At 34.8% G+C, this 25,488-nt stretch overlaps 1 protein-coding gene across 1 annotated transcript; it reads left to right on the top strand.

Moving 5' to 3' along the window:
• Positions 1-19,276: 19,276 nt before the first annotated feature.
• LOC149555027 (uncharacterized) lies at positions 19,277-23,624 on the top strand. Its single transcript, XM_089829049.1, has 4 exons — positions 19,277-19,708; positions 19,935-20,147; positions 21,693-21,848; positions 22,042-23,624. Exons 1-4 carry the CDS (start codon positions 19,529-19,531, stop codon positions 23,290-23,292), a joined length of 1,800 nt encoding a protein of 599 aa, XP_089685175.1. The 5' UTR covers positions 19,277-19,528; the 3' UTR covers positions 23,293-23,624.
• Positions 23,625-25,488: the final 1,864 nt, after the last annotated feature.

The following is a 25,488-nucleotide window of genomic DNA, read 5'->3' as shown; positions in this document are numbered from 1 at the left end:
ACCTTGGAAAACTATATTTGATCTTGCCAACTGGGAACAATTGATTGTTCATTTTATTGTACCTAATCTGATGATAGTTCTATAGGAATTCATAATCAACCTAGCTAATCAACAACTAGACCTATTTAACTGAGTTATGGCTAGCTTATTTCTAAACATATCTTCTATGATATGTTTTTTAAAATTTCTTGCAAACTTTGCCCATTTTTCTTGGTCTGCATTAATTTTGTGCAGGATGTTGAGGTAAGTGACTTAGCATGGGTTGAGTTAGTTTTATTATTTTATTATTTGGATTCTGGAATATGTATGCACCTAGATCAATTTTTCTATTGTGCTAAGATGTAATAAGAACCTTAAAAAATATCTCTAAGATATGTATGTTTGGAAGGAAATATAAAGAGATACATGTTTAGAAGGAAAAGAAAAGAACATTTACATAGCCCTTGAAGAAAATTGTAGAGCAAGTGCACAGAGATCACAAGGGCACATCATGACAACAAAATCACAAAGCAAGGGAACAAAAATCACAAGGACACGTCATGATAATGAAATCATAGAGAAAGGGCCCAACAACGAAACACAAAGATCACAAGGGCATGACAAAAAAATCATAGAGCAAGGGCATGAAAATGAAATACATAGATCATAGGGGCATGGCAACATTCAAAGCTCTCCACCCTCTTTCAAAGCTTTGCACACTCTTTCACATGTAGCTCTCCACAATCAAAACAAATGGGGAATAGGCATTTTTTTAGTGGTGATTAGTCACCAAATGGTGAATATGTCCCGATCGGGCTATAGAAATTGGCAAAAAAAAATACCATATACTAGTTGACTGGTTTGCCCAGATTTTATAAAATACTCATATAGTGGTCGGAATGTTTGCCACTATTATTATGTAATTTCAGTTTGGTAGTCGGGTTCTTCGCCCATATTTCTCTTTAATATTTACTCTTATTCGCCATAGAATTAATTGAGTGTCTCTTTTGATGATCATCATTTGCCAAATTTCCATTTTCCTATGTGAAATTTTTATTTGTCCTAGGACCCAATTCGTCATGCATCACACACAATGGGGTCCCAAATTCCCACCCTATTCACCCACTCAATTACTTGAAATTACGCGGGCTTCGCCAAATATTAGTTCTTATCATATGTAACGGTCGACCCATTCGCCAAAATGAAAATGGTTTATTTGTAGTTGTCTATTTAAGACATGAGTTTCATTATTGAAACATGCCGAAAGGAGCCTTCTTCATAGTATTGCAATCAGTAGAGAATCGGAATGACTGCGACTACGAGTCCATAGTATTTTATTGCAGCCTTAATTTGATGGAGATGTCATAGTCAAATTTAAATAGGAAGAGGAGTAGGACTAATGAAGGTGGAGATGTCCAAGAGAGGCCAATGAAATGCAAAAATATATCTTCATACTTTGGTGGGGGTAGACGCAATAGTGTTGGTCAAGGTAAGGAATGTACATCATCAGAGGAGCCTGTACAATCTCAACCTACACAGAAGTCCATTCAACAAATTGGAGAGCCTAATAAATTTGGTGACGGAGTTGCAGAACCTGATATCTCTAATGAAGATGACCTTGAAGAAGAATATCCAGTAAATAACCAGTACCAGGACAAATCAATCGACTTCAGTCATGATGATGGTGCAATTAACAATAATAGTGACACTAAAGGGAGAGGAAAATTGAAAGAAAAAATTGATCATCAGTGGGAGATGGGCAGGAGATTTAAATTTGATTGGGAAAAAAAGTATCCATTCATTGAGCCCGTGGACAATCCAATTGTAGGTGAGCCACCAGTAGAATGCAGATGTACAATTTGTAGTTGGAAGTATAAAAAGGAAAAGTAGTTGTAGCCTAAACTAGACACCATAGAGAAACATGTTGGTAAGATTTACGAAACCTCAACTATAGATGGTAAGGAAATAAAAGTGGTAAGATATAAAACAAAGGAGCAATGTCAACATAAAAGGAATGCTGAAGAATATTATATGTTTCAAAATTTTTAGATGAAGCCTGGTGAAGTTCAAGGTTCTATTAATGTTATTTTTGCAAAAGCAAGTGAAGTAGAAGAACGTGGAAAAGCTATTCAATTAAGTAATGTTTTCTATATTTTGAGCAGAGGGCGTCCAATGACAGACTATCTAGAAATGAGTGGTTTTTTACACTTTCTGAAAGTTCCTAACTATCCTGTCAGTCATTGGTCGATAAACAATGGATGGGAATGGGCAAGTTGAAATAGAGGATGTACAAAGAAAAATAAAAGAGTCAAGCTCTATTGCATTGTCCTTAGACGAAGTTACGGTAATAGATAATACGTCATGGGTATGCATGCATGTTTATACTATACAGAATAATATCTGCCAACCACATCTACTATCTGTTCCTAAATTGAGAGACAATGTAACAATAGAAACTTTATTTCAGTTAATAAAGAGCAATTTAATTGAATATGGAGCTATGGATTAATTGACAATAGCGAAGAAGTTGGTCTGTGTTGGAGCGGATGGAGCTTTAGTAATGCAAGGTCAAAGGAATGGTCTTTGCACAAAGATGCAGGCTTCTTGTTCACCATATGTTGTTGCCGTTCACTGTATGGCCCATAGGATGAATCTTGCTTTTAGAGTTGTGAAGAAGTTTCCTTCAGTAAACAAGGTTGAAGATTTAGTAAGAGAGTTGTATGCATATTTTTGTCAAAGTCCCAAGCGTTTTAGGGAATTTCAACACTTTGCTAATGGAATTACTGATGGAAACAAGATTCTAAAAGATGTTGATACCAGATGGATCTCTTTGGATGGACCAGTGCATCGAGTATTTTCTAAATATCAATCTTTGATTGGAATGATGTACAAAAATTGGGACAATGCAAAAAATCAGAGATGTGGCAACCTGCTTCAGAGGTTAAGCAATATAGAGACACTTTTGACTTTGGCATCTCTTCTTCTCATGCTAGAAGAAATGAGGTTAATTATGAAAAAAATCTAGCAAAGAGCCATGTATATTGCAAAATATGCTCAGTTGCATAAAATGTCATGCCGAGCCCTCGATAGTCTCTATCATACTGACCTAAATTTATCCAATGATAGATTTAATCACTGGTAGAAACTAATAGATTTGGATGATCCTGATAATTATTTAAAGATCATTGAAAATGGAGATTTATGTGTTTGTGTAAGGGGATTTCAGATACCAATGTACTACAATGCCCCAAAGAAGTGAGCTACAAGAGTTACAAGGGAAGAGTTTACCAAGATCGTCGAGTCTATAGCATCTACTGCAAGGGACATAGCCTATAGAGTTTCCTCTGAAATAATATCATGATTCCCATATGATCAACTACTTGAGGCCATGGCAATTGTGTTTCCTCAATATTGGTCCTTCAACAATAAGGAAGATTATCGTAGAAGGTTGTTGATTTTGATAAAGGAATTTTGCAAATCTATAGAATTCAATGGAGTGACTATCAACGAAATATTAGATGAGGGTCTTCTTAGATAGCAATCAGGCACCTTTGCAAGGACCATGAAGCGTCAATATCAATTAATGCGTAACCCACATGAAGAGGTCTCGGCAACAAAGCTTTGGACAGAACTAAAACAGAGCACATTGTTGCGTGAAGAAATTTCAGAGTACTTCAAGCTTGTTGATCTATGTCAAACCATGATATTGGGTTTAGTGGAGGATGAGAGAGTTTTTAGTGCTTTGGGCTTCCTAAAATAAAAGCTAAGAAACAAACTAGATAAGAATTTGGAATCATGCTTGAGGGTATACACGTCTAGGTATAATGTCAATACTTTTCCTTTTCAAAAAGAAATGGAAATCTAGAAGAAAAGATGCAAAAGAAGAAGGGTGGGACTGGGCAACACCATTAAACAATCTACTATAGCAACTCCAAGTGGGACAAGTATAGTTGGCAGTGGCACTGGCCATGGGATTGGGAGTTCGAGTCATAGAAGCGGAGGTCAGAGTGAACTTGAAGTTGAAGAAGACACAAATGAAAATTAAGAGAACAATGAAACAACTGGACTACCAGAATTGGATGATGATGATGACATAGAGATGAATTGGAAAATTTAGGAAATTTCTGCTAAATTAGCCGTGGCAACCAATAGGTATTCTTTGAACTTATTAACTACTATATGATATCCTATCATTCAATATTCATTTTAGAAAAGCAAGAAATTAGAATGTATTATGTTTCATCATTAAAATTTGAGAACAAAGAGTATTATTACTGTAGAGTGTAGTTTATATCATGTCATCAATGATCATTCATATTTGAATTTGAAATTCCTGAATGAAATTTGTTTTCTATTTTATTCATTTATTCAACATACATTGAATTGGAAAACATGAAAATTAGATAGAATCATAGATTCAATTCCACAATTAATAATTATTAATGGTTTTCATTTGCAATATTCAGCTAATATGGTACAATTCTTGTAAGCCAATGACCCTGAATTCCCTTTTATAGAAAAAAGAGAGCAACAACATCTTCAGGTCGATTTGCCTAATGTGAAGTCTCAAAATCTAAATCTGTAAGACATCTACAAGTCTAAAACATCTCGACAACTTTAGTTGTACATTTCTGCATTTGACAGGCCGGTTTAGTAAATTAGCAATTTTAGCATAGGCAATAGCATCTGCAAGACTGCAACATTGATCCTGTTCAAAAAATAAAGTTCGAACTTGTTACTTTAAACTCAATTCTAGAGTCTAGACTGTAGTATGTAGGATAATATGAAAGATAATCATATATAGTAAAGATATAGAGATGATTGAAACTGAAAGTACTTTCACATACAGACTATAAGTTTCTGTAGTATGCTCCATTCTTCTTTGGTTGGAAGGGAAAATTTTTTGATGTTATGGTAAATGACCTGCATTCTCGTCAGCATTCCATACTTGGAAGAGTGAGTTTCAAGAAATGTTCGTTCCACTAGTGCATGCAAATTTGTGAATGTTTTGATGCACTTTGCAATGCGTTCATGAGTTCTGTCCTGAGGAAGGTTGCCTAAATCAGAGGTTATTTGGTCCTCCAACTTTTTTTTGTAAACTTCTCTTCCAATGAAACCCGTTGTTGAGAAATCAGGTCCAGGACTCGGTAAACCAAGAGATATCAATTTTGTTGTTTTATTGTTCATCTTGGCAAGCAAGAACTTCTTCTGCTTCTGTTAGTTTTTGACATTTAAGAAATACAGAGGTTGCCTTTATTATTGAACCAATGCGGTCCTGAATTCCCTTGCATGCCAAATGCCTGTCAGCAGTGCTGTTGATTTCTTCCATAATCCACTTTGCAATTTTTTGTCTCTGACCAAAACTTTTGTTCTCCTCAAGTTGCTCTTTCAGCTTCCCAAAAACATCTATAAGAGCTTCGTAGAGTTCGAACCAATCACACAACCTATCAGCAGAAGTCTTTATGTGCCCCTAAAAGTAATTTTTTATTTTCTTTACTGTATTATTTACATGGTCATTCAAGCCGTTTTCATATTTTTTAATAGTATCATTTTCCTTCTTTAGGTCTTCTTTCATTTCTGAGTACTGGTGTTCACTATGTTTTCTTATTTGCTCTGCTTTATTTTCCCACCCTTTTGCTTTCTCTTCCCACCCTTTTGTTTTTACCATCTCATTTTCCAATTCTTTATGTATCTTATTGTTTACATTTGCAACATTCTCCAAGTTTCTGTATAACTTTGTTGAAGATTATTTTTCATCCTGGAGTTTTTTTCCCATTTTTTCCAAATTTTCCCTCAGAGTTTTTAGTTCTGCATCCATTTGTTCTTGCTATTCAATTGCTTCTTTGGATCCAGAGGAAGAATTTTTTATCCTTTTCTCTAATTCTTTGCATCTGTTTACTGCTGCTTTCTCACTTGCCTTTACATTTGCCAGGTCTTCCTTTAACTTATCTATTGTGCCCTGAAGCTTTCCTTTCTCTCTCTCCAACTTCATCACTGAACTATAGACCACTTGGTTGGTCATTTTGGACACATTTATCTTGTCCACATTTTTAATTTTGGATAAATCCATTTGGAGGGTGCTAACTTGAAATTCAGATGGATCTAACTGACACTCTGGTGGATTGTTATCTCTAGCTGGGGGCATAACAACCATGAATTCCATCATATCTTTTCCTGGGTCATATGTGGGAAATAACCTGTTGGTTGCAGGGTCTGCATTATGAGCTGCAACAATTGCTTCCATCTTCATTGTCTTACTATTTTGTCTATTCTTGTTTTTTGATTTTTCATAGTTAGTTACAAATTCATTGTAACAAAAATCAGGATTTTGTGAGACAATTGAATGTTTGAATGGTGAAATAGCAGTAGCACTTGCTCTGATGTACGAGATTCCACCAATACCATGAGGATAACCAACACCTAGACCCATTAGTGGGGTTTGTGGACTGTTCTGAGGGTTTTGTCCTGAAGGATGGGCAATTGTTGGACTCACAGTCACCATTGGTGTTGTTGTACTAGTAGTACTACTAATACTTGTTATAACCTTCTACTTCTTTACACTTTCTTGATCTTTGGGACCAATTTTTTTTGCATCTATGTACAATGTCCTTTTTAGATCACTAGTTGTAGTTGTACCCATGATATCTACAACTATGGGAGTGACAGTTGATTCGGATTGAATCTGAGTGCTTGGAAGTGGAACTGTAAATGAAGCAGGAACAAATTTAATTAACTGAGATGAATCCAATGTGGATGGAATTGACTGAGTTGATGATTGATCTCCATGCCCAAGGCCTAGTTTTTGACCATGTTTTGGTGCTACAGCTGGTGGTTGAGGTGGTAACCAAACCCCTTCTCCACTGGGACCCAGACCACCAAAACCTTGGTAGCCCATTTTTTCTACAATTTCTACCCCTTTGCTATATAGAAGTTTGGTGGATGCATCAACTCCTCTCTGAATTTGTGTACTAGATGAGGGATTCAAAGAATCCTGGTCATTGTAATCATCATCAGTATCACTGTGATGTGCTTTAGTTGGATGCTCCTTATTCCACAATTCGTCAAATATTCTATCCTCTTCAGCGTCATCATGATCTAAAGAGGTCTTTGGCTCATCGAGATTCTTCCTCATTTCCCAAAATTGAGAAATTTTTCTTCGACTCCATCTAGCATCTATACAATCATTCATTAGCTCTTTTGGAATAGGTTTTATAGATGGTTTATCAGCTTTCTTGTAGAAATTGGATGATGTCATGCCCTGCACTTTTCCTTTCTGTTTGTGCAATGCCATTATTTGTGATGACAATTCCTATATTGACATATTATTTTCAGCAGCATATTTCTCCATCTATTTTTTGACCTCCTCCCAAGAGTCCATGTTTTTAAAAATTTCAATCAAAGAAATACTTTCATGTTGATATTTGCTTGCAAAAGTCCCAATGCCCTTAAGCCTTGCTCCAATTATGTTTAGTGGATCATACTGCCAGTGACTGTCAACATCAAATCAAAAAATTGAAAAAAAGGCTTCTACCACTTTGAATCCTCTTCTCTCAAATGCGAACCCTCCAAAGGAGAATGGCAAGGAGGGAAATATCATTTTCTTTTGTTGACCATGAAAGAGTACATCTGTGCTCTCCATTTGTCGTACATATTCCAATGCAAATACCCTCTCTATTACATGTATTGGAAGTTTGTAGGGTTCTACCCATGAACCTTAACACAGTGTACTCTTCCATTAAGTACCAATCAGCCAATTGTAGTTCACTTCTGAGTTGAATGCAATTTCTACAAGTAACAAGCAATCTAGGCATTGGAGTGCCTGTAATTTTATGGTACATTGGTGCCAAAAAAAAGTCTACAAAATTGTTGTAGTTCCTTCTATTATCAATCATCCTTATCTGAGGTGTCCACTCATATATTGGATTTTGGCCTTCAGTCTGACTGCAAAGCTTGTTTACCTCAAATAATGCACGATGCTTTGCTAAGAGAAGATAGCACAAGTAGGTTGTGAATCTAAATGTCTTCTCTGAACCTCTTTGACTCATTAGTAATTGATCTTGCATGCAATGAACAATGTGCTCAATAAAACGATATCTTACTGGTTCTTTTTTAAAATGAATATGATAAAGCATTTCAAGAATGTTGGCATCCACTTGTTTGTTACTATCCAATCCCAAACAAAATGCTAGCAAGGAAATATTGTCCTGCATATAAGAATCTCTCTGTTCTGCATCTAATTTTTCATAATCATCTGCTAGCTTTCCTAGGTCAATATGTACGTTTGACTGTTGTTATTGAAACCCTAGGTTCAACAGACTAGAAAATTCACTCTCAGTTATGGAAAAAATTTCCTCCTGAGTAATTTTATTCACAATTACTTTTCTATTTTCACCATAATTTTCGGCGCAGAGCATAACAATTTCTGGGCAAGGGAATACTCAAGGTAACACCATGTGTGCCGACCCAGCTAGCCACGATGCAATTTTATTTGCAGTTGCATTTACACTAGGGTTAAATGAACAAAATTTTGAAGCCTTTTTTGGATCGTTCCACTTGTTTTCAAGTGCAAATCTTATCTCCATTATACCCTTATTTCCATGAATAACAGGATCATGTATATCATGGAATAAATCACTGAAACCTGGTGTTTTAAGCATATTGTGGAATTTTGTTATTTTGCCCATGTTATTCTTGGTATTTTTTTTGCCCATCGTGGTAAATATTTAAACACAGCTACAAGCCTACAGGGCTGATTCAAAATTAAAACCTTACAGACTAAATTTTTTTATATAATATAAATAGTAAAGTTGTAAAATTTAAAATGTGGGACGTAATTTTTCAGGATTTTAGTAGTTACACTTACCCATTCACGTTCATGTTGCCCTTAGTTTCAATTTTTACAGAGAGCTAAGAGTCTAGAGACTGTAGTTTGTTGCTTTCCTCGTACCACAATCCTTAACCCAGAAATTAAGAATCCATAACTTTGTTGCGCTGTAACTTTGTAAATTGTAATTTGTAACCCCTTTCTAATTTCTAAATCTGTAGACAACGTACAACTGCAAAATTAAAGAAACTTAACGTGCCAAAATTGTACAATCTATACTCTATAGTCTATAGTCGATACACTTGTCACACAATACACTTACAGTATAAATGTGAGTGGAATCCTGGACCACTAGTGTTACCTAACCCATCATAATGTACTAATGTCATTCATAACGTCACTGTTAACTGCAAGTGGAATGTGATTATGTCAATGTGTTAACTGAGCAGTGACACGTGTCATGTTTCCAAGATGCATTTGAAATGACAGGGTTTCTTTTTCCTTTTCATCCCGAAACTCAACTTCAGTCATTGATCTATTAACATCCAACGACACTGGTGAATGGTGTGGTGGCCCCGTGGGTCATGGGTCCCACTCCCATTAACTATGGTAGTCAAGTATCAGGATGACTCACATCACGAGTCAGATTTGTCAGTGTCACGTTATCACCAAATTGAAACTACATTGTTATTTGTTGGTCGACCGAGAGTTTAGTGACACGTCTCATGTTTTCGGGACACGTTTGAAATGACAGGGTTTTTTTTTCCTTTCATCCTGAAACTCAACTTCGGTCATTGATCTATAAACATCCAACGGCACTAGTGAATGGTGTAGTGGCCCCGTGGGTCGTGGGTCCCACTCCCATTAAATTACGAGTATAGTTAGTATATTATTGTACTTGCCAGTAGGCTAGTACTATTGCATTCAGTTTGCACAATAAGTGAATTAGTTTAGAATCAACCAACCAATGAAAATGAACTATTTTTCTTTTTAGTTCTTGCCTACGACAGATAACTTATGCTTTCGCTTAGTCCATTGTATTAATAGCTGGACCAATCAGATTTTAGATTTCATTCATATAGTAATGTTTGCAAAAAGTTTTGTAATTTGCATTATTTTTTGGAATTGAAAAATACAATTTTTTGAAAACCTTATTGGCTCATGATGAAAAAGGCAATGAAAAAATTTAATTTTCTTCAACAAAAATACAACTATTTTTTCCAACACCTCTATTAATGCAAGCATTAATTGCAACTTTATCTTTTCTTTTCTTGTGACAAGTGGATAAATTTTATTAAAAAATAATCATTTTTCTAACACCTCATGAATGCATTAATTTCAATTTTATCTTTTCCACATTTGTGACAAGTGGACAAACTTTTTTTTAAAGAGACAATCACTTTTTAATTGATGTTTATTTTTGTAATTTGTTTCCTCAATACAATTATCTTTGGGGAGGCCCCAATGAGATCACTAGATATCTTGGTATCCCTTTCTCAGTGGATCCTGCCCTCAAGGACATGTGGTCATGGGTTAAAGAGAAGATTGATAAGAAACTTAACAAATGGCATAATAGGGCATTATCTCTGGCAGGCAGAATTCAAGTTTGCCAGAAGATGTTGTCCTCCTACACCATTTACTATTCCTCTGCATGGTTTTTTAACAATTATCAGATTGCTGAAATTCAGAAGTCCATCAGACAATTTCTTTGGTCTGATGGAAATGGTAATAATAAAATTCATTCTGTTAGGTGGGCTTGGTGCCACACTGATAAGGCCCTTGGGGGACTTGGGTTGAAGGACTTAAGAATTCAAGGTATTGCCCTATCTGCCAAATGGATTTTTCAATCCATGGAGGGTGATTGTTCTTGGAAAGTGTTAGTTAGAAATAACATTGAAAGGGGTGTGCCTAAGAAAGCCAAATCTTGGACTAATCTCCCCTTTTGTGACCTCATTATTGGTAACTTTCCTGTCATGGTCCAAGGTTCCATAGTTTTTAGATCTATTTGGAAGGCTTGGGACCATGTTAGGAAATTCATCACTAACAAGGATTTTCATTGTAATGATCAACTCCATGGCGAAAGATCAATTTGGTGGAATCTTCACCTAAATGGTAAACCTTTGGCCCTTACCCAAGGGTGTTCTGCCAGATTGTGGGCTAAGAAAGGTATTAAACATTTCATAGATCTCTTTGAGCAGAACCAAATCACTCCTTGGGATGAGCTTAAAAATAAATATGATATCCCTGATTCCCATAAAAGAACTTATAACATGATTGTGCAAGCTGTTAATGGTCTTCCCACTATATGCCATGTTGATTCTCAAAGGCACCTAAAGTGTAAATGGCCTGGTGGAGTTGTCACGAATCTGCTTAAGGCCAAGAATAGATATAGAATCCTTGATTGTAATACTAATATTATTGATCATGTCAATGTTGTTTGGTACTCTTCTTATGATGCTGATGTTTGGAAAAAATACTTTGATATCTTGTGGAAGAATTCTGTTGAGCCTAAAATTAGATGCTTCAGATGGTTAGTCATGTTGGACAGGCTACCTATAAAGAGAGATTTATCTAATTCTGATTTTTGTAATTTATGCAGAGTTCCTGAAACTGGTAGACATATTCTTTTAGATTGTACTTTTGCTAAAGAAATATGGAGAATGTTTGGCATTGTTTATCCTATTGATGTTAATATTCTTGATATTATCACTGGTCATGTTAATGGTCTTCCTAAAGATACCAATTTATTTTGGAATATATTGTCATCTAACATTCTCTGGCAGATCTAGAAATGTAGGAATGAGGAAAGATACCAAGGTAAGCCAAGGGACCTTACTGAATTTTTTCGAAAGCTCACTTATTTTAAAATTTCTTTGCAAGTGCAAGCTACTATGTTGATCGAGCGAGACAAGATGAGACGGTTCCTTCATGATAGGCATGCTTCTTTTAAGCATGGATACTAATGGCGTAGAACCTTGGATGATCTGCAAGCTTTTGAGCAAGCTTGCATTGGGCTAAATAGAGAAATTCGTAAGAAAGTGAATGCTAGAAAGGATGATTTATTCAGGCTGATGCAGATTCAAGAACGTAAAAGCGTCGTTTGGATGGAGGGTCCCTTAGGTTGGACTGCCTGGGTGGTCAATTACTATGATGTTCTTAGTTAGCTAGTATTTCTCCTCTTTTTGTTATGTTGTACAACTGAATCTGTTCTTCCTTAGTGAGGCTTGGCCTCCTTGTTGATTTTTGTGGTGGTACTTTGGTTGCTCTTTTTATTCTGAAACTCTTATATCTAATAGAAAAAAAAGTATAGGTATTTTAATCAAATATAGACATTTTAACTCTTTTAAATTGTCAATTTCCAAAAATTATTTTTTATATAGCTTAATTTCATATTTATTTTAATTTTAATTTATATATAAGTTTAAATTAGAATTTAGTTTCTTTTATTTTGACATATCTAAACCAATGCTTTTAATAGATTTATTGTTTATTTTTTATTTTTATATATAATTTTTATTATATTGATATTTTTAATTTATACTTTAAAATACATAATACTAATTTTGTATCAATTTTAATAAAGTTCAAATTGTTTAGCTTTGTATATTATCAACTTTATTTATGATAAGTGTGTTTGATTTTTTTAAAGCATAAATGTTATTTTTAAATTAATTTATGTTTATTTATTTTTATGCATTAGTTTTAAGCTTAAGAATATTGTCCACCTTCTTCAATTGGATGAATTTATCGCTTAAACAAGATATATCAAACAATTTCATCATTAAAATTAATCAATTTAACTCTTTTTTAAAAAAATTATATAATTTTATCTATATCTTATATATAATTAGTTCATAAATATCTTTGGTATCATAAATGTTCTTTATGATGTCATCTAATTTTAATTTACCATGATACTATAATATTTATTTATATATTCTTTTACTATTTTAATTAATATATATCATTGCAGTTATATAATTTAATAATATACTGACTATACTCTGTAATTTAATTTAGCTTACCACTATAATATTATATTTGTCATTACTATTTATTTGTTATTTTATTAAACTAAATGCATTATTATTTAACCAAAACCTACTTCAATCAACCATAAAATCATGAAGGCAGGAACTTTGGCGCTTGCACCCCTTGTTATCAAATATTTCTAAAGTTTTTATATAAATTTATTATTCTCATATATTATCTATACTATTTATCTGAATGATAATTGGTTCTTTTTATTTAGTGTTATAAGACCCCTTTTCTCGGAGGCTACCTCCATGTTCATTTATTTTCGGCTAGATTCTTGCATACTTTTTGACATAAATTTTCTTTTACATAGATTTCAATATCACAATTTGTAAATTGAATAAGAAATAATTATATTATTAAAAAAATTAATAATTCAAGAAAAAAGAGTTTATTGGGTTAATCCTAAGCTAGGTGATTCTGATAACATTTTGATATGCAATAATCTATAAATTATACAATTTTAAATCTAGAGAAGGATTGGTTAGAACCTTCTTCACTAACTTGGTTATTAAAAATTAAAATTAAATAATTTAGTAAACTATTATTTTAAATGTATATTTGTATAATTATATATATTCTAATAAAATATTTAAATTATTTTGTACCTAATTAGAATTTATTTTAATTGAAGTTAAAATTAGTAAATTTTTGTATTTATTTTAACCAATATTTGATATGCAAATTAATAAACCTTTTGCAAACATTGGTATATCAATGAAAATTTTAGATTATAGAACTAATATGGAACTAGGTGATTCCATTAGTTTACTAATAATATTTTATATTCACATAGGCTTTTATAAACAATTCAATAGAAAATTAAAAAATGCAAAATATTGCAATGTTGCATAAGTAAACATAAGAAGTTAAAACAATGAAATACAATTTTATATGGAACTGAAACTTGAGAAATTTCATTGATATTTCTTGAAATTTACAAATTTACAAAATTGGGGGAAAACCCTAGACTCTAGAAGTAGTGTACTATTCGTTGTAGAAACCACCAGAATTAACCATGGTTGTGAATTCTTGTAGCCAGTTGTTTCCATCTTCCACTTCATCCAGGAAAAACTATTTTCGAAGAAAATTCAACCCAATTCTTGTGCATTTCCTATGGTGCTGCAACTGCCCAGCAGTCAAGCCCAGTAAAAATGGTTGTAGGACCACATTCTGGCCAGGTTCCAGAAGCTTGTGGACTTCACCCGCCCAAGGGATCCCCACTCCTAAAACTGCATGAGCGACAATTTCAATGTCATCACCCAAATATACTACTTTAAGAATCTTCCTCAGGAGCAACAGAATTTCGGCCCTTGCTTCTCCAAGGTCAAGCAAGGAAGCTAGAAATTGTGACGTAATGTCACTGTTGACACAATACCGATTCTCATTCTTCAAAAACTCACGCCCCAGAACCATTTTGACAGCAGCAATAACAAAATTCACACCAGAGCATGGAACAACCTCATTGCAAATTGACAAGAGGTTTTCCTTAGGAACGTGACCTAGAAAGGCCTTCTGCTCCTCTTCCAAAATGCATCTTAGATGAATAGGGTTGTCCATGTTTACTGCAAAGTTCAAACTAACACCAAACAATTAACAAACCAAACCTATCGACTACCAAAAATGAGATGAGCAATGATGAAAGAATTAGCTCAAACGCCTATAAATAAGCTTGGCGGGCAGGGTGCCAGGGATTATTTGTTTGTTTCCATCCAATTGCCAATTCAATTACATTAAATTAGCAAACATTCTCAAATTTTGAACATAATTGCAAGTACGTGCCGAAAAGGCCAATTGTAATTAAACACTAATATTGTCCATTGTCCTGTAATACGTGTGAAGCCACTTAACCGATGGAAAAAGCCAATTGTAATTAAGACTAATAGTAATAGTACTACTACTAGTGGACTGTGGCATGTCCTATAATGCGTGCAAAGTCGCTTCGCCGATGGAAAAGGCCAATTGTAAATTGTAATTAATAGTGACAAGACATCAAACTTAAGTGATACATGCTGGACAAAAACGTGTTACCATTTCAGACACTTGAACAAGGTCGAGGCTTCACATACTAGCGAGAGAATGTTGCTATCAGTGACATGGCATTTAATTCTTTCCAGGTGCATTGTACTCCGCATACAACTTACCTTGATACGTGTCAACATTCCGGTGACTACCTCGACAATTCTTCTTCCTTCAAGAAATGTTGGCCGAAACTAAACCTTAGCCATTGATCTTGGATCATCAGACGGTCTGAGTTCTCAAATAATACATTTAACATAATTATAGTGGTAGTGGCCAATAAGTTATGTAAGTTGGTATGTTAGGTTAGGCTACTTATTTCCCATCTTTTGAAAATAGCCATACCAACTATAACTTTCTGAAAACCATTCGCCATAACAAATAAATTAATTCAATTATTTGAAAAATAATTTTGCCACCTTTTTATAAAAAAGGTATCAATTATTAAAATATTCGCCAACCAATATCCATATTTCAAAACATAATTCGCCATCAATATTAATAATTTTATTAAAAACAAAAATTATAATCACCATTATTTTATAAAAATTATCTAAACTATTAAAAAAATCGCCATCAAATATCCATCCATTGACGCATAATTCGCCAACACTATTAATTTTTTTTTTCACTCAAATGACATGTGATTCGCCAAAATTTTATAAATTTTGGGAGGGGGGGGGGGGGGGGGGTGTGTGTTCCTTAAAGTTATCCCTGATGGGGAATGATTTATGTTGTGTTTTTTTGGTTTATACTCACATGGGCATTGCAATTATGACACCAATGTTAGTAATGTGATAGCGTCGGGGACAGTTACCAAAAAAAAAAAGAAAATCACCACAAATTACACTGCCATTGCAATTTGTTGTTGTAATTTGACCCCAAATGCTGTAGTGCTAGGAGGGGAGGAGATTAAGTTTATCTATTCATCATTACTTCCTCTACATCCAAAGAAACTAGCTGAAAGCTAACAAATTCTCTTCATTCATATTGCAAGTGGAAAGCATGTACGAAATGAATTTTGTCTTCACATTATCATTAAGATAAAAAACTAATGTGCATTCACAATTTTACTAGGGCTAGTTCCATAATCGCCTTCACATTTCCCTCTTCCCTAACTACAAATACACCATAGGAAATCACCAAAGTCATAAAAAAAGCTTAATGTAGTATTTTATCTGCATTTGGGTTTGTGACTTTGGAGCATAGTTTACTATCCTTTTGTGAGGGGTTGAAGAAATATATACTGATAAAGTAGTGTCCACAGATTTGTAGGAGTTGGAAGTGCCTTTTTTTTAAATCTATAAGAGGTTGAAGCCAAGGTTTATTATTATTTGTTGTGATTAATTATTATGATTTTTAGTTAAGCTCAAGTAGATTTGAACCCAACACCTCCCAGTTAAGAGTCTCACAATTTTTACCATTGTGTTGTAGACTCTTGGCTAGTTGGAAGTGACATTTTAGTTCCCTTTAAGATAGTTAACTAACATGTAGTGTGAAAAGGTGAACACCAATTCCACCAAGTGGATCCTTATGTCTAGATAGGCAAAAGATTGAGATTATTGATTCAACATTACTTCCTCTACATAAAAAGGAACTAGCTTTAGGTTCCTAAGATTGGCTTGGTCAGAAATCCTTTATTTCACATAATTCTCCATTGAATACATCAATAGATGGGTATTCAACACCAATTTTTTCTTCCACCATAATAGTTTAATCACTTGAGATCCCTTTTCCACAAGTTCATCTAAGACGACTCCACTTTCCTAATTATGAGTGATATTAATTTCACCATTACAAGAACTATCTTTTCCACCATTAGTTTTGGCCATTCAATATTCTCAAATAAGGACTCATAGGAAAAAGATAATGAAATGATAAAATTGAAAGACAAAGCAAATGTAGGAGCTAGACTCAATCTACAACAATGAAAGAAAGAAACCATAAAAGACCCCAAATTGAAAAAAGGAAAAAAGAAAAAAGTTGCACAAGGAAACTAAGAAGGAAAAGCAATGCATGCCTTGAGGCCCTTGCAAGAATGTGAGTTATAGTTTTCCACTTGTTGAGCAAAAAATTTGATCCTGAAAATTAATGGTCATAATGTTTCACTTTTTTCTAAAGTGTGTTTATGTAAATATGTGATGCTTCATATTCAAGTGCAAGCCAATGAGATTACACTGGAGGTGGCCCACCTTTCTAGAAACTCTAGAGAATAGGGGAGATACTAGATGTGTAATTTATAGAATTTCTTCATATAAATTTTCCTTGCATAATAGGTCTTCACCTTAGAACCATTGTTGTGGTCATAATTCTTTGACTCCCAATTCCTAGACCCTACGGTCTTGGGCTCCTCACTCCCAATCTGGTGGCAATAGTAGCTTCAATAAGAAACAATCCACCTCTCCATTATGTAGCAATTTTGCCTCTGGGTGGGCTTTGAAAGGTGTAGGTCCATCCGATAGTGGTGATAGTGGTTGGTTGACTTCCAACAATGACAATGGGTGGCCTAGATTTTCCAAATGATTCCCATACTTAGCTCTCGCAAGCTCCTTCTCATGAGAACAAGAACAAGGAAAAATATGATGCTATTGTAGAAGGAGGTTGATACCTTCTAGATGCCAAACTTAGCCCAGTTGATGTATGGGGTCCTAAGTGTTAGTTCGTGGTGATTGATCAGGGAAGCACTGTATGTTCTCCATAATTCCTCGATAGGGGAATTGTTTTTTGGGGCTACTTTATCGGCTATTTTTTCATGGGCTAACATGTTTAAATTATTCTAACTCTAATTTTCTAAGCAACAAAAAATTGTCTAAAATGGCTTAGGGTTAGGGATTTCATAGTGTGTGATGTGATAATAGCTTCTTGTGACAGTATTGAGTTGTAAGGGATTACATATTGTAATCAGGTTGTAATCACTGGATAATGAAATATTGGACTTTCTGTTTGGTGGACGTAGCCTAGGGATTGGGTGAACCACGTTAAATCTTTGTGACTTGTGTTCTCTTCTATGTGCATTATTATTTTATGATATTGGATATATTTGCATGTAATTGATATTTCTGTCTCATTAATCCTAACACTAAGGATGTCAAAGATCAACATTCACCACCCATGACAACTATTTTAGTAGTTTAGTTTTATTCATTTGTACTTTTTTCTCTTTGAACTTTGCTTATGTGTTTTGTTTCAATGTTGCTTGTTTTCTTTTGTTGACTTCTCTTTCCCATTTGACTCTTAAGGTGTGATCTCACACCCCCCTACTTTTTATTGTGATAAGTGTACTTTAATTTGATTGAATGGAAATGGCTATTGTTTAGAAAAATATAAGGTTCAATTTTAATGGCTTAAGTTTGAGCTTAACATTCACAATTCTAAAATTATCACCCAATATTAGCCATTGTGAGTCAACTAGTACATTGTTTATGGAACATACAATACTATGCCATCTAGTTAAATATCTTAAGAAGCCAGTTAATTGCACATGCATTACACAATGAATTAGAACAAACTTCAATTTCTAAGGGAATCAAAAAGTCAAATTTACAACCGTCATACCCACCATTGGCATGTCTATGACAATTATGCTACATATTTCTCATTGACATTGATTCTACCCACAAAGGTGTTTGACCTAAGCGAACTAGATTTAAGCTATCGAGTTAGCAAATTGCTAATTGTATTACCTAGACTTGATGAGGAAAGTTTCTCTTACTTATCATATTCATATTTGTAAAATTTGAAACCCAACTACTTTTCAAGTGCACATTTCATTAGATTCTTCTCCACATCAAATCATGTTCATGTTACTCAATTTGACATATATCTTGATTTAAATAATGTAGGTTCGTGAGCCATTAGACTAAAAACATCAATTATAAGTCAATAGTGTTTTTTTTAATGGATAATTTTGCATCCAAAAAGATGTTTTAGCTACTTGAAATGGGAGCATGAATGTTAGGTTGAAACCTCTTTGACTAAGAGCCAATGACTCAAATTTTCTTTCTCTAAGTTCTCGATATAAATTTTTATCATCGATTTTAAAATGAAATACTCTATGTTTTATTTTTTCATACACATCTTATAATGATTTGAACTTCTTTGACTAAGAGCCAAGGACTTAGAGTTCCATTAAACTAAATTCTTCAATACCTTATAATCATTCGTTGGATCTCTACTCTCATTACTAATTGTGTTTATTATTAATTTTATTTATACTTATTTAATTAACCTAGTTTTAAAAAAAAATTAGTGCGATGCATTCCTTGTACAAAAGTATAAGTAAATCGAAATACAAACGCCTCGGAACAAACGAAAAGGAAATGTTGCCATAATAATAGTATTTAAAGCTCATTAGTTAGCAAAGCTTTCTCAACGGCTATTTTGCAACGGTTAACTATTCAAGCAACGGTAATGTTCGCCGAACAACGGATCTGTGTTTTTTTATCAGATCTGCTTCCTCCAACAAAAACCCCACGAGCACCAAAGCCTCTTCTCCATTCCTCATCTCTTTCATTCCCTCAAAGCCGAGCTGAGCTCCTTTCCCATAATGCGAGAGAGAGCTTGGCTCAGCCCTGTTTTCTTTGTTTGTCTATTGTAATCGCAAGGTTTTCAAAAGCCTCAATCTTCTGATTACACAAATTTTTGAGGAAGCACGGAAAGAAGGAGACCAAGATGGAGAATATGAGGAGAAGCGATCCAGAATGTGGCCAGAGAATATCTAAGTCCGCTCCTTGTAGCCCTGTGAAGTCTTTTAAAAAGCCGCCATCTCTCCCTGCTCGCGCTGATTCATTTCACATCATTCACAAGGTTCCTCTGGGCGATACCCCTTATGTTAGGGCTAAACATGTTCAGGTATGATTTTTTTTTGGGTTTAGAACCCTTTGAATAGTTGGTATTGATGGATATTCAAATGCAGTAGGCAGAGAAGGATCCGGACAGGGCAATTGCCCTGATTTGGGCTGCTATCAATTCCAATGATAGGGTTGGCAGCGCAGTTTGATTTTTTGGGGTTTTAATTTTGAATTATGAGAAAACGGAGAGTTTTTACATTTTAATAGAGGGCTATATTTAAATGCAGCTGGTAGAGAAGAATCCAGATAAGGCAATCGCCCTGTTTTGGGCTGCTATCAATTCTAATGATAGGGTTGACAGTGCCCTCAAGGACATGGCCATTGTGATGAAACAGCAGAATAGACCTGAGGAAGCTATTGAAGCAATCAAGTCCTTGCGCAGTAGATGCTCTGATCAGGCGCAGGAATCCCTTGACAATGTTTTGCTTGATCTGTACAAGGTAGGCAGCTATGTGATTCACCTGTTGTCTTTAAATTCCAGTTAGTAAGCAATTTTTGCTTTTCTGTCCATTTGATCAATCAACCCACCAAATTCGTCTGGATTAGAATTTAAGATATGCCCACGTCTATTTTTATGATAGCAACTTGTGGATCTTTAAGGCATAAATCCTGTGGGGTTAAGCCTGTCCCAGTGATTGGCCGTAATGAAAATTTCAAAGATGAATAAATCCGACCTCATTAGTAATTTGGTAAATCTATCATTACTTTAAGTATTCTCGATGAAGAATTCAATCAGTCATCTTATAATCTCATTTTTGCTGATTAATTGAGTGAATTGTAGAAATTCCGAGTTAGATTGTGTTAATTTATGCTCGTCAGATAAGTAGTTCTTCAGTATAAACAGGGGTTCCTCTGTATATGTAAGGGGACGTGGAAATCTGGCGTTTAAAGAATTGGAAAAGTCTTCATATAATCTCCTATTTGCTGGTTGATCGAGTGAATTGTAGAAAGTAAGATTGCATGATCGTAAACCATTTTAGTACTAAAGAAATCAACATAACATTTTCACAAGTTTAAAGGAAATGTCTGTGACAAGTTATTTATAGTTTATATTTTTAATGTGGAAACACGTTTTCTTACCGGGGAGGATGGCAGGAGACCTTCATCGTTAATCATGTTCTGTACTGATGGGGATGGCATGGGGCGTCCAACGTTAAGCATGTTCTGTATGGGCTGAATAGTAACTGAATTTTTTTAAGTAATTAAACATATTCTGCAACAACTGAAACTGTCGCTGAATAAATGGTTTTATAGTTGAGGCTAGCAGGAAATCCATATGTTATCGATGGACCGAGTAGAACCTGATAAATCACCTTTAGTAAAATCTAAGTAGTGATATTGCTATCAGGATTTAACTGTGTGATTTTGAGTCAAAGTCAAAGTCTAAGTAATCAAATATGTCCAACTTAAACTGAAGTAGTACTTGAACCAGTGGCTGTTAAATTGAATCCATATAGAACATAGATAAATTACTAGATAGTACATGGATAAATGAATGTTCTTGGAATTGCTTTTATAAGGGAATGGCAGGGGATCTCCATTGTTAAGCATGTTCTGTATTGATGGGATGGCATGGGGCGTCCAACATTAAGCATGTTCTGTATGGGCTGAATTAAACATATTCTGCAACAACTGAAACAGTAGATGAATAAATGGTTTTATAGGTAAGGCTAGCAGGAAATCCATATGTTGTCAATGGACCAAGTAGAACCTGATAAATCACCTTTGGTAAAATCTAAGTAATCAAATATGTCCAACTTAAAATGAAGGAGTACTTGAACCAGTGGCTGTTAAATTGAATCCATATAGAACATAGATAAATGACTAGATAGTACATGGATACATGAATGTTCTTGGAATTCAAAGCTTTTATAAGAGAAAGCAGAGGATTTGATCACCTCCAGCAATGTCGTTGTCATTCAACTTTTTTCTCTACATAATTCATGAATTTGATTTTAATATTGAAGGTTGATTTTTAAATGCAGAGATGTGGGAGATTGGATGATCAAATAACCCTCCTGAAACACAAACTGAATCTCATTCATCAAGGCATGGCATTTAATGGGAAGCGTACAAAAACTGCTAGGTCCCAGGGCAAGAAATTCCAGGTCTCAATTGAACAGGAAACCACCCGCTTGCTGGTATGAAGTTCCCTCTTTCTTCTCCACATGTAGCCTTGTATGTGACCTTCTGTAGCATTTGAAGCATTAAATCCATTTGTCCCCATTATATTATCCTAACAAAACAGTGATAGGATGATCTTTTGCATATTATATTATCTTAATTTGGCTACTGTTTGATATAGAATTGTAAACCCTGTGTTTTTGCAAGCAGGGCAACTTGGGTTGGGCATACATGCAGCAGAGCAATTATGTTGCTGCAGAAGCTGTATATAGAAAAGCCTTATCCATTCAACCAGACAATAATAAGATGTGCAATCTTGGAATTTGCTTGATGAAGCAGGGAAGGATTGTAGAAGCGAAAACCATGCTTCAAAGTGTAAAGCCTGCTTCTTCAGAGGGGCCTTGGGGTCTTGACTCTCATCTCAAATCATATGAAAGAGCTCAAGAGATGCTAAAAGAGCTTGAAACACAATCAAAATCTGGCAGTTTTGACTTCTCTAATGAGAATCCAGAATCAGGATCAGCCATTGCTGCTCTGCAGTCCTCATTATGGTGGCAACCTCAGCCTTGTCCTGCTGGTCATCAACTCCCAAACACAAACCAACAAAACAAAAGGCTGGTTTCAGATTCATTGGGTAGTACCGAACACACCACGGCATTTTTGGCAACAGCAGGGTTTGGAACTTTACAACACAAATCCCAACACCCAGTGGTAGTCCCTCATCCAAAGGCACCTAATTCCCACTTCTCAATGTTCAGCAATGGTCTCTGGGAAGAACATGGAGGAGATGGAGTGGGGGATGCTTTTGCTGATGAAAACATCAATTCCAACATAAATATCGCGGGCAGGCTTCCTTCTCTGGGTGGTAATGGTTCTGTGCTGCAGAGGCATGCTGGAGCTCTGAAGCCGAAGCTGGATCAAGTGGCAATTAATGGCATTTCAAAAGCTGCATTTCCTCCTCTAACCTCAAGCAACAGTACAAAAACAGATCATCTTCTCAATAGTGGGGCGCCACCATTTTTCATCAAGACTAGTTATAATAAACAGGGCACTGAAAACAGAATGCCTCTTACATTAGACATTACTAATGACCAAAACATTGTGAAGCCATTTGCAGCAGCGAATCCGGTTCTAGGAGACAATGGCAGGAATGATGCCAATTTCAGAAAGCTCATCAAAGATAATCGCCTTCCACCAACGAGATCACTCTCTTTTGGTGGCAACTTTGATCCTCTTCTTTCTACAGATGAACATAAAAAAAAGCCTCTCTCAAAGGCTAACTCAATTTCACTTCCATTGCAAGATATGGCAGATCTGCCCAATAGCCAAGAATTTGAAGATGCCATTTTGGCTGCACTATGTGATGCTAATCCCACCACCCATGAAGAAAAAGTTTGGAAAAGGCTCCGAGTATTTCAGGAGCTAACTGCCAGTCCAAAAGTTGGAGAGAGGATTGCATAAAGGGAAAAAGTATTCCATTTCTTCTCATTGTAGTTAATGTATCTTTTTACAGTCCAAAGGACTAAGTATTATTTTACAGCAGCTTTCCAGGTAATTGATTGTACAGCCAAAAAGAAGCTGTTTCTTTAGTGGCAGGATGTGGTTGCGTCCTTTAGGAGAGAAATCTGGATTCTTTCATAAAAAAACAAAGAATCCCAAAATAGCTGTTTAAGGAAGGAAAAAAAATGTCAAATAGGTGGCGACATTCTTAGTCGCTATTGATCATGCTATTGATTTTGTTACAGGCAAGGCCTGGTTCATATCTAAAAGTTAAAAAAGATTTATGTTTATCCTGTTCCTGGCTTGGAATCATTTCTGTTCTTTGGTCACGTTTAGTGTTGAATTTTAATTCTCTAAATGTTTTTCATTGACCTTTCAAATGAAATTAAGGTATTTTTCCTTTTAAATCAAAGGACCATTAACTAGCTGACTGTCATATGTAAAAGTTAGATGTGTTTCTACTTATATAACTTTGATTTGGAATGATTTTTGTTCTATCATTAAAAAAATAATCTATGATGGTTATTGATGTTGCTTCTGATTTAGATTGTGTTCTTTTACAATCTAAACCAGAAGTAACAATAATAATCATTTCTGTTCTCTGATTTTGTAGCAGAATTTAATTTTGAAACTAATGTCTATTCCTCCTTTTAATTGGAGTTCACTTTCTGATAAGAATGCCCCAACAGAATCAATTTGAAGCGTTCTTTCTTATTTAAAACTTGCCAAATTTAAGAGTTGGAATTGTAGAAGGCGAACTCAATAAAAAATAATGCCTGCATCCGTGAGGCATGCAATATAAGCTAATGTAAGCATGTAGTAAGCTAGGGTTGCATTTGGGAGAAGAATGATTAGTATTTTTTCTACTCATTGAATATCTCCCATAGTATTTTTTCTACTCATTGAATATCTCCCATGGTTCTGAGCTCGTAATATAGATAACCCGAACAGAGGTTATAGGTTTCAACCAGGTTAAGCGTTTATAAGTACTGCTACCTAACTCAACGTTGCTGCAATAAAAGGATTGGACGTTGAATCAAATTAAACCAAATATTTTCACCGCTATCTGACTTTCCCCTGTTTCTTCTACCAGAGGTGGGTTTTCTTACATGGTCACTGGAAGAAGTCTTCCTTCTCAGATTGGGTTTCCTTTAGATGGTTTCACTTTTCACGTTGTCATCTACCAGAGGCGGGCTTTTAATCGCACTTTCCTGGCTCGAGTTCTTTATTTTCCTGTTTGAAATTGCAAAAATGGAGATTTTGAATTTGTAAATGGGGATTCTGGAAAGGAAAAGTTTTGCCTTTACCGAGTTGTCCAATGAACAAGATTTTTGAGTAAAACGGCCTTCAGATTTTAGTTTAACCTGGTCCGCCTGTGCCATTACTTTTCGTGGCGTTGCCCTTGAGTCGATCAAGAGTTAAAGGCTTTCACTTCGAGGATATCAGCTTATGTGTTGTCCAGTTCCTTGCCTAATTCCTCACAAAATGAAGGCAAGAAAAACTTTGAAATAAATATTAATGTAATAGAAAGATTCTCCTTTAGAAAAATGTAGCTTTACAAAGACATTCCCTTATTTATATGTTATTAAAGGGAAGAACATAGTCTTAATAATAAGGTATGTTTAATATTTAATTTAAAACTATCTTATGAATATGACTTATACATAAATAATTGTGAGAGCAACAATTCAAATTCCTTCTAAATGTACGTCTAAAGCCATACAGTCTTCTTTTTAGAGTGTTCTTCGAAAAGTCCCTAATATGTATACAGATCATATCCACAAATACTAATATGTATGCACATGTTGTTAGTTCAATATCATACTATCTCTATCCCCAAACATATATGTCACCTACTTTTCTTTTAAACAGACCCTATCTTGGCAATTAGATGAATGGTTGATCAGAAAATGATGTTATGTTTTATTGCTTTGATAAACAATTCAAGCAATGGAACAATCACTAACTAGCTTCACTATTCCAAAAAAGAGAAGCAATCATTCACTTCTTATCATACCTAAGATTGGTAGAGTTTTCAATAAAAAATTAGCCTTATAACTTCAATCATGTTGCCTATTTCTTCCAAACAAAGCATCTTAAGTAATGTAGGGATGAAACATTAAAAATAAGCCTTAAAGAAGATCCAAAGCATTAATT

This window comes from Cupressus sempervirens, chromosome 5, assembly GCF_028749045.1.
Source record: "Cupressus sempervirens isolate cs-2001-9-10 chromosome 5, ASM2874904v1, whole genome shotgun sequence".
NCBI lineage: Eukaryota > Viridiplantae > Streptophyta > Pinopsida > Cupressales > Cupressaceae > Cupressus > Cupressus sempervirens.
This window is presented reverse-complemented; position numbering and strand designations above follow the sequence as displayed.

Excerpts from the sequence above, each read along its gene's own strand:
- LOC149555027 (XM_089829049.1), top strand. The coding sequence starts at position 19,529 with ATGGAGAATATGAGGAGAAGCGATCCAGAATGTGGCCAGAGAATATCT. Across the intron at positions 20,148-21,692 it reads TTTTGCTTGATCTGTACAAG|AGATGTGGGAGATTGGATGA; the intron begins GTAGGCAGCTAT and ends TTTTAAATGCAG. Across the intron at positions 21,849-22,041 it reads AGGAAACCACCCGCTTGCTG|GGCAACTTGGGTTGGGCATA; the intron begins GTATGAAGTTCC and ends TTTTGCAAGCAG.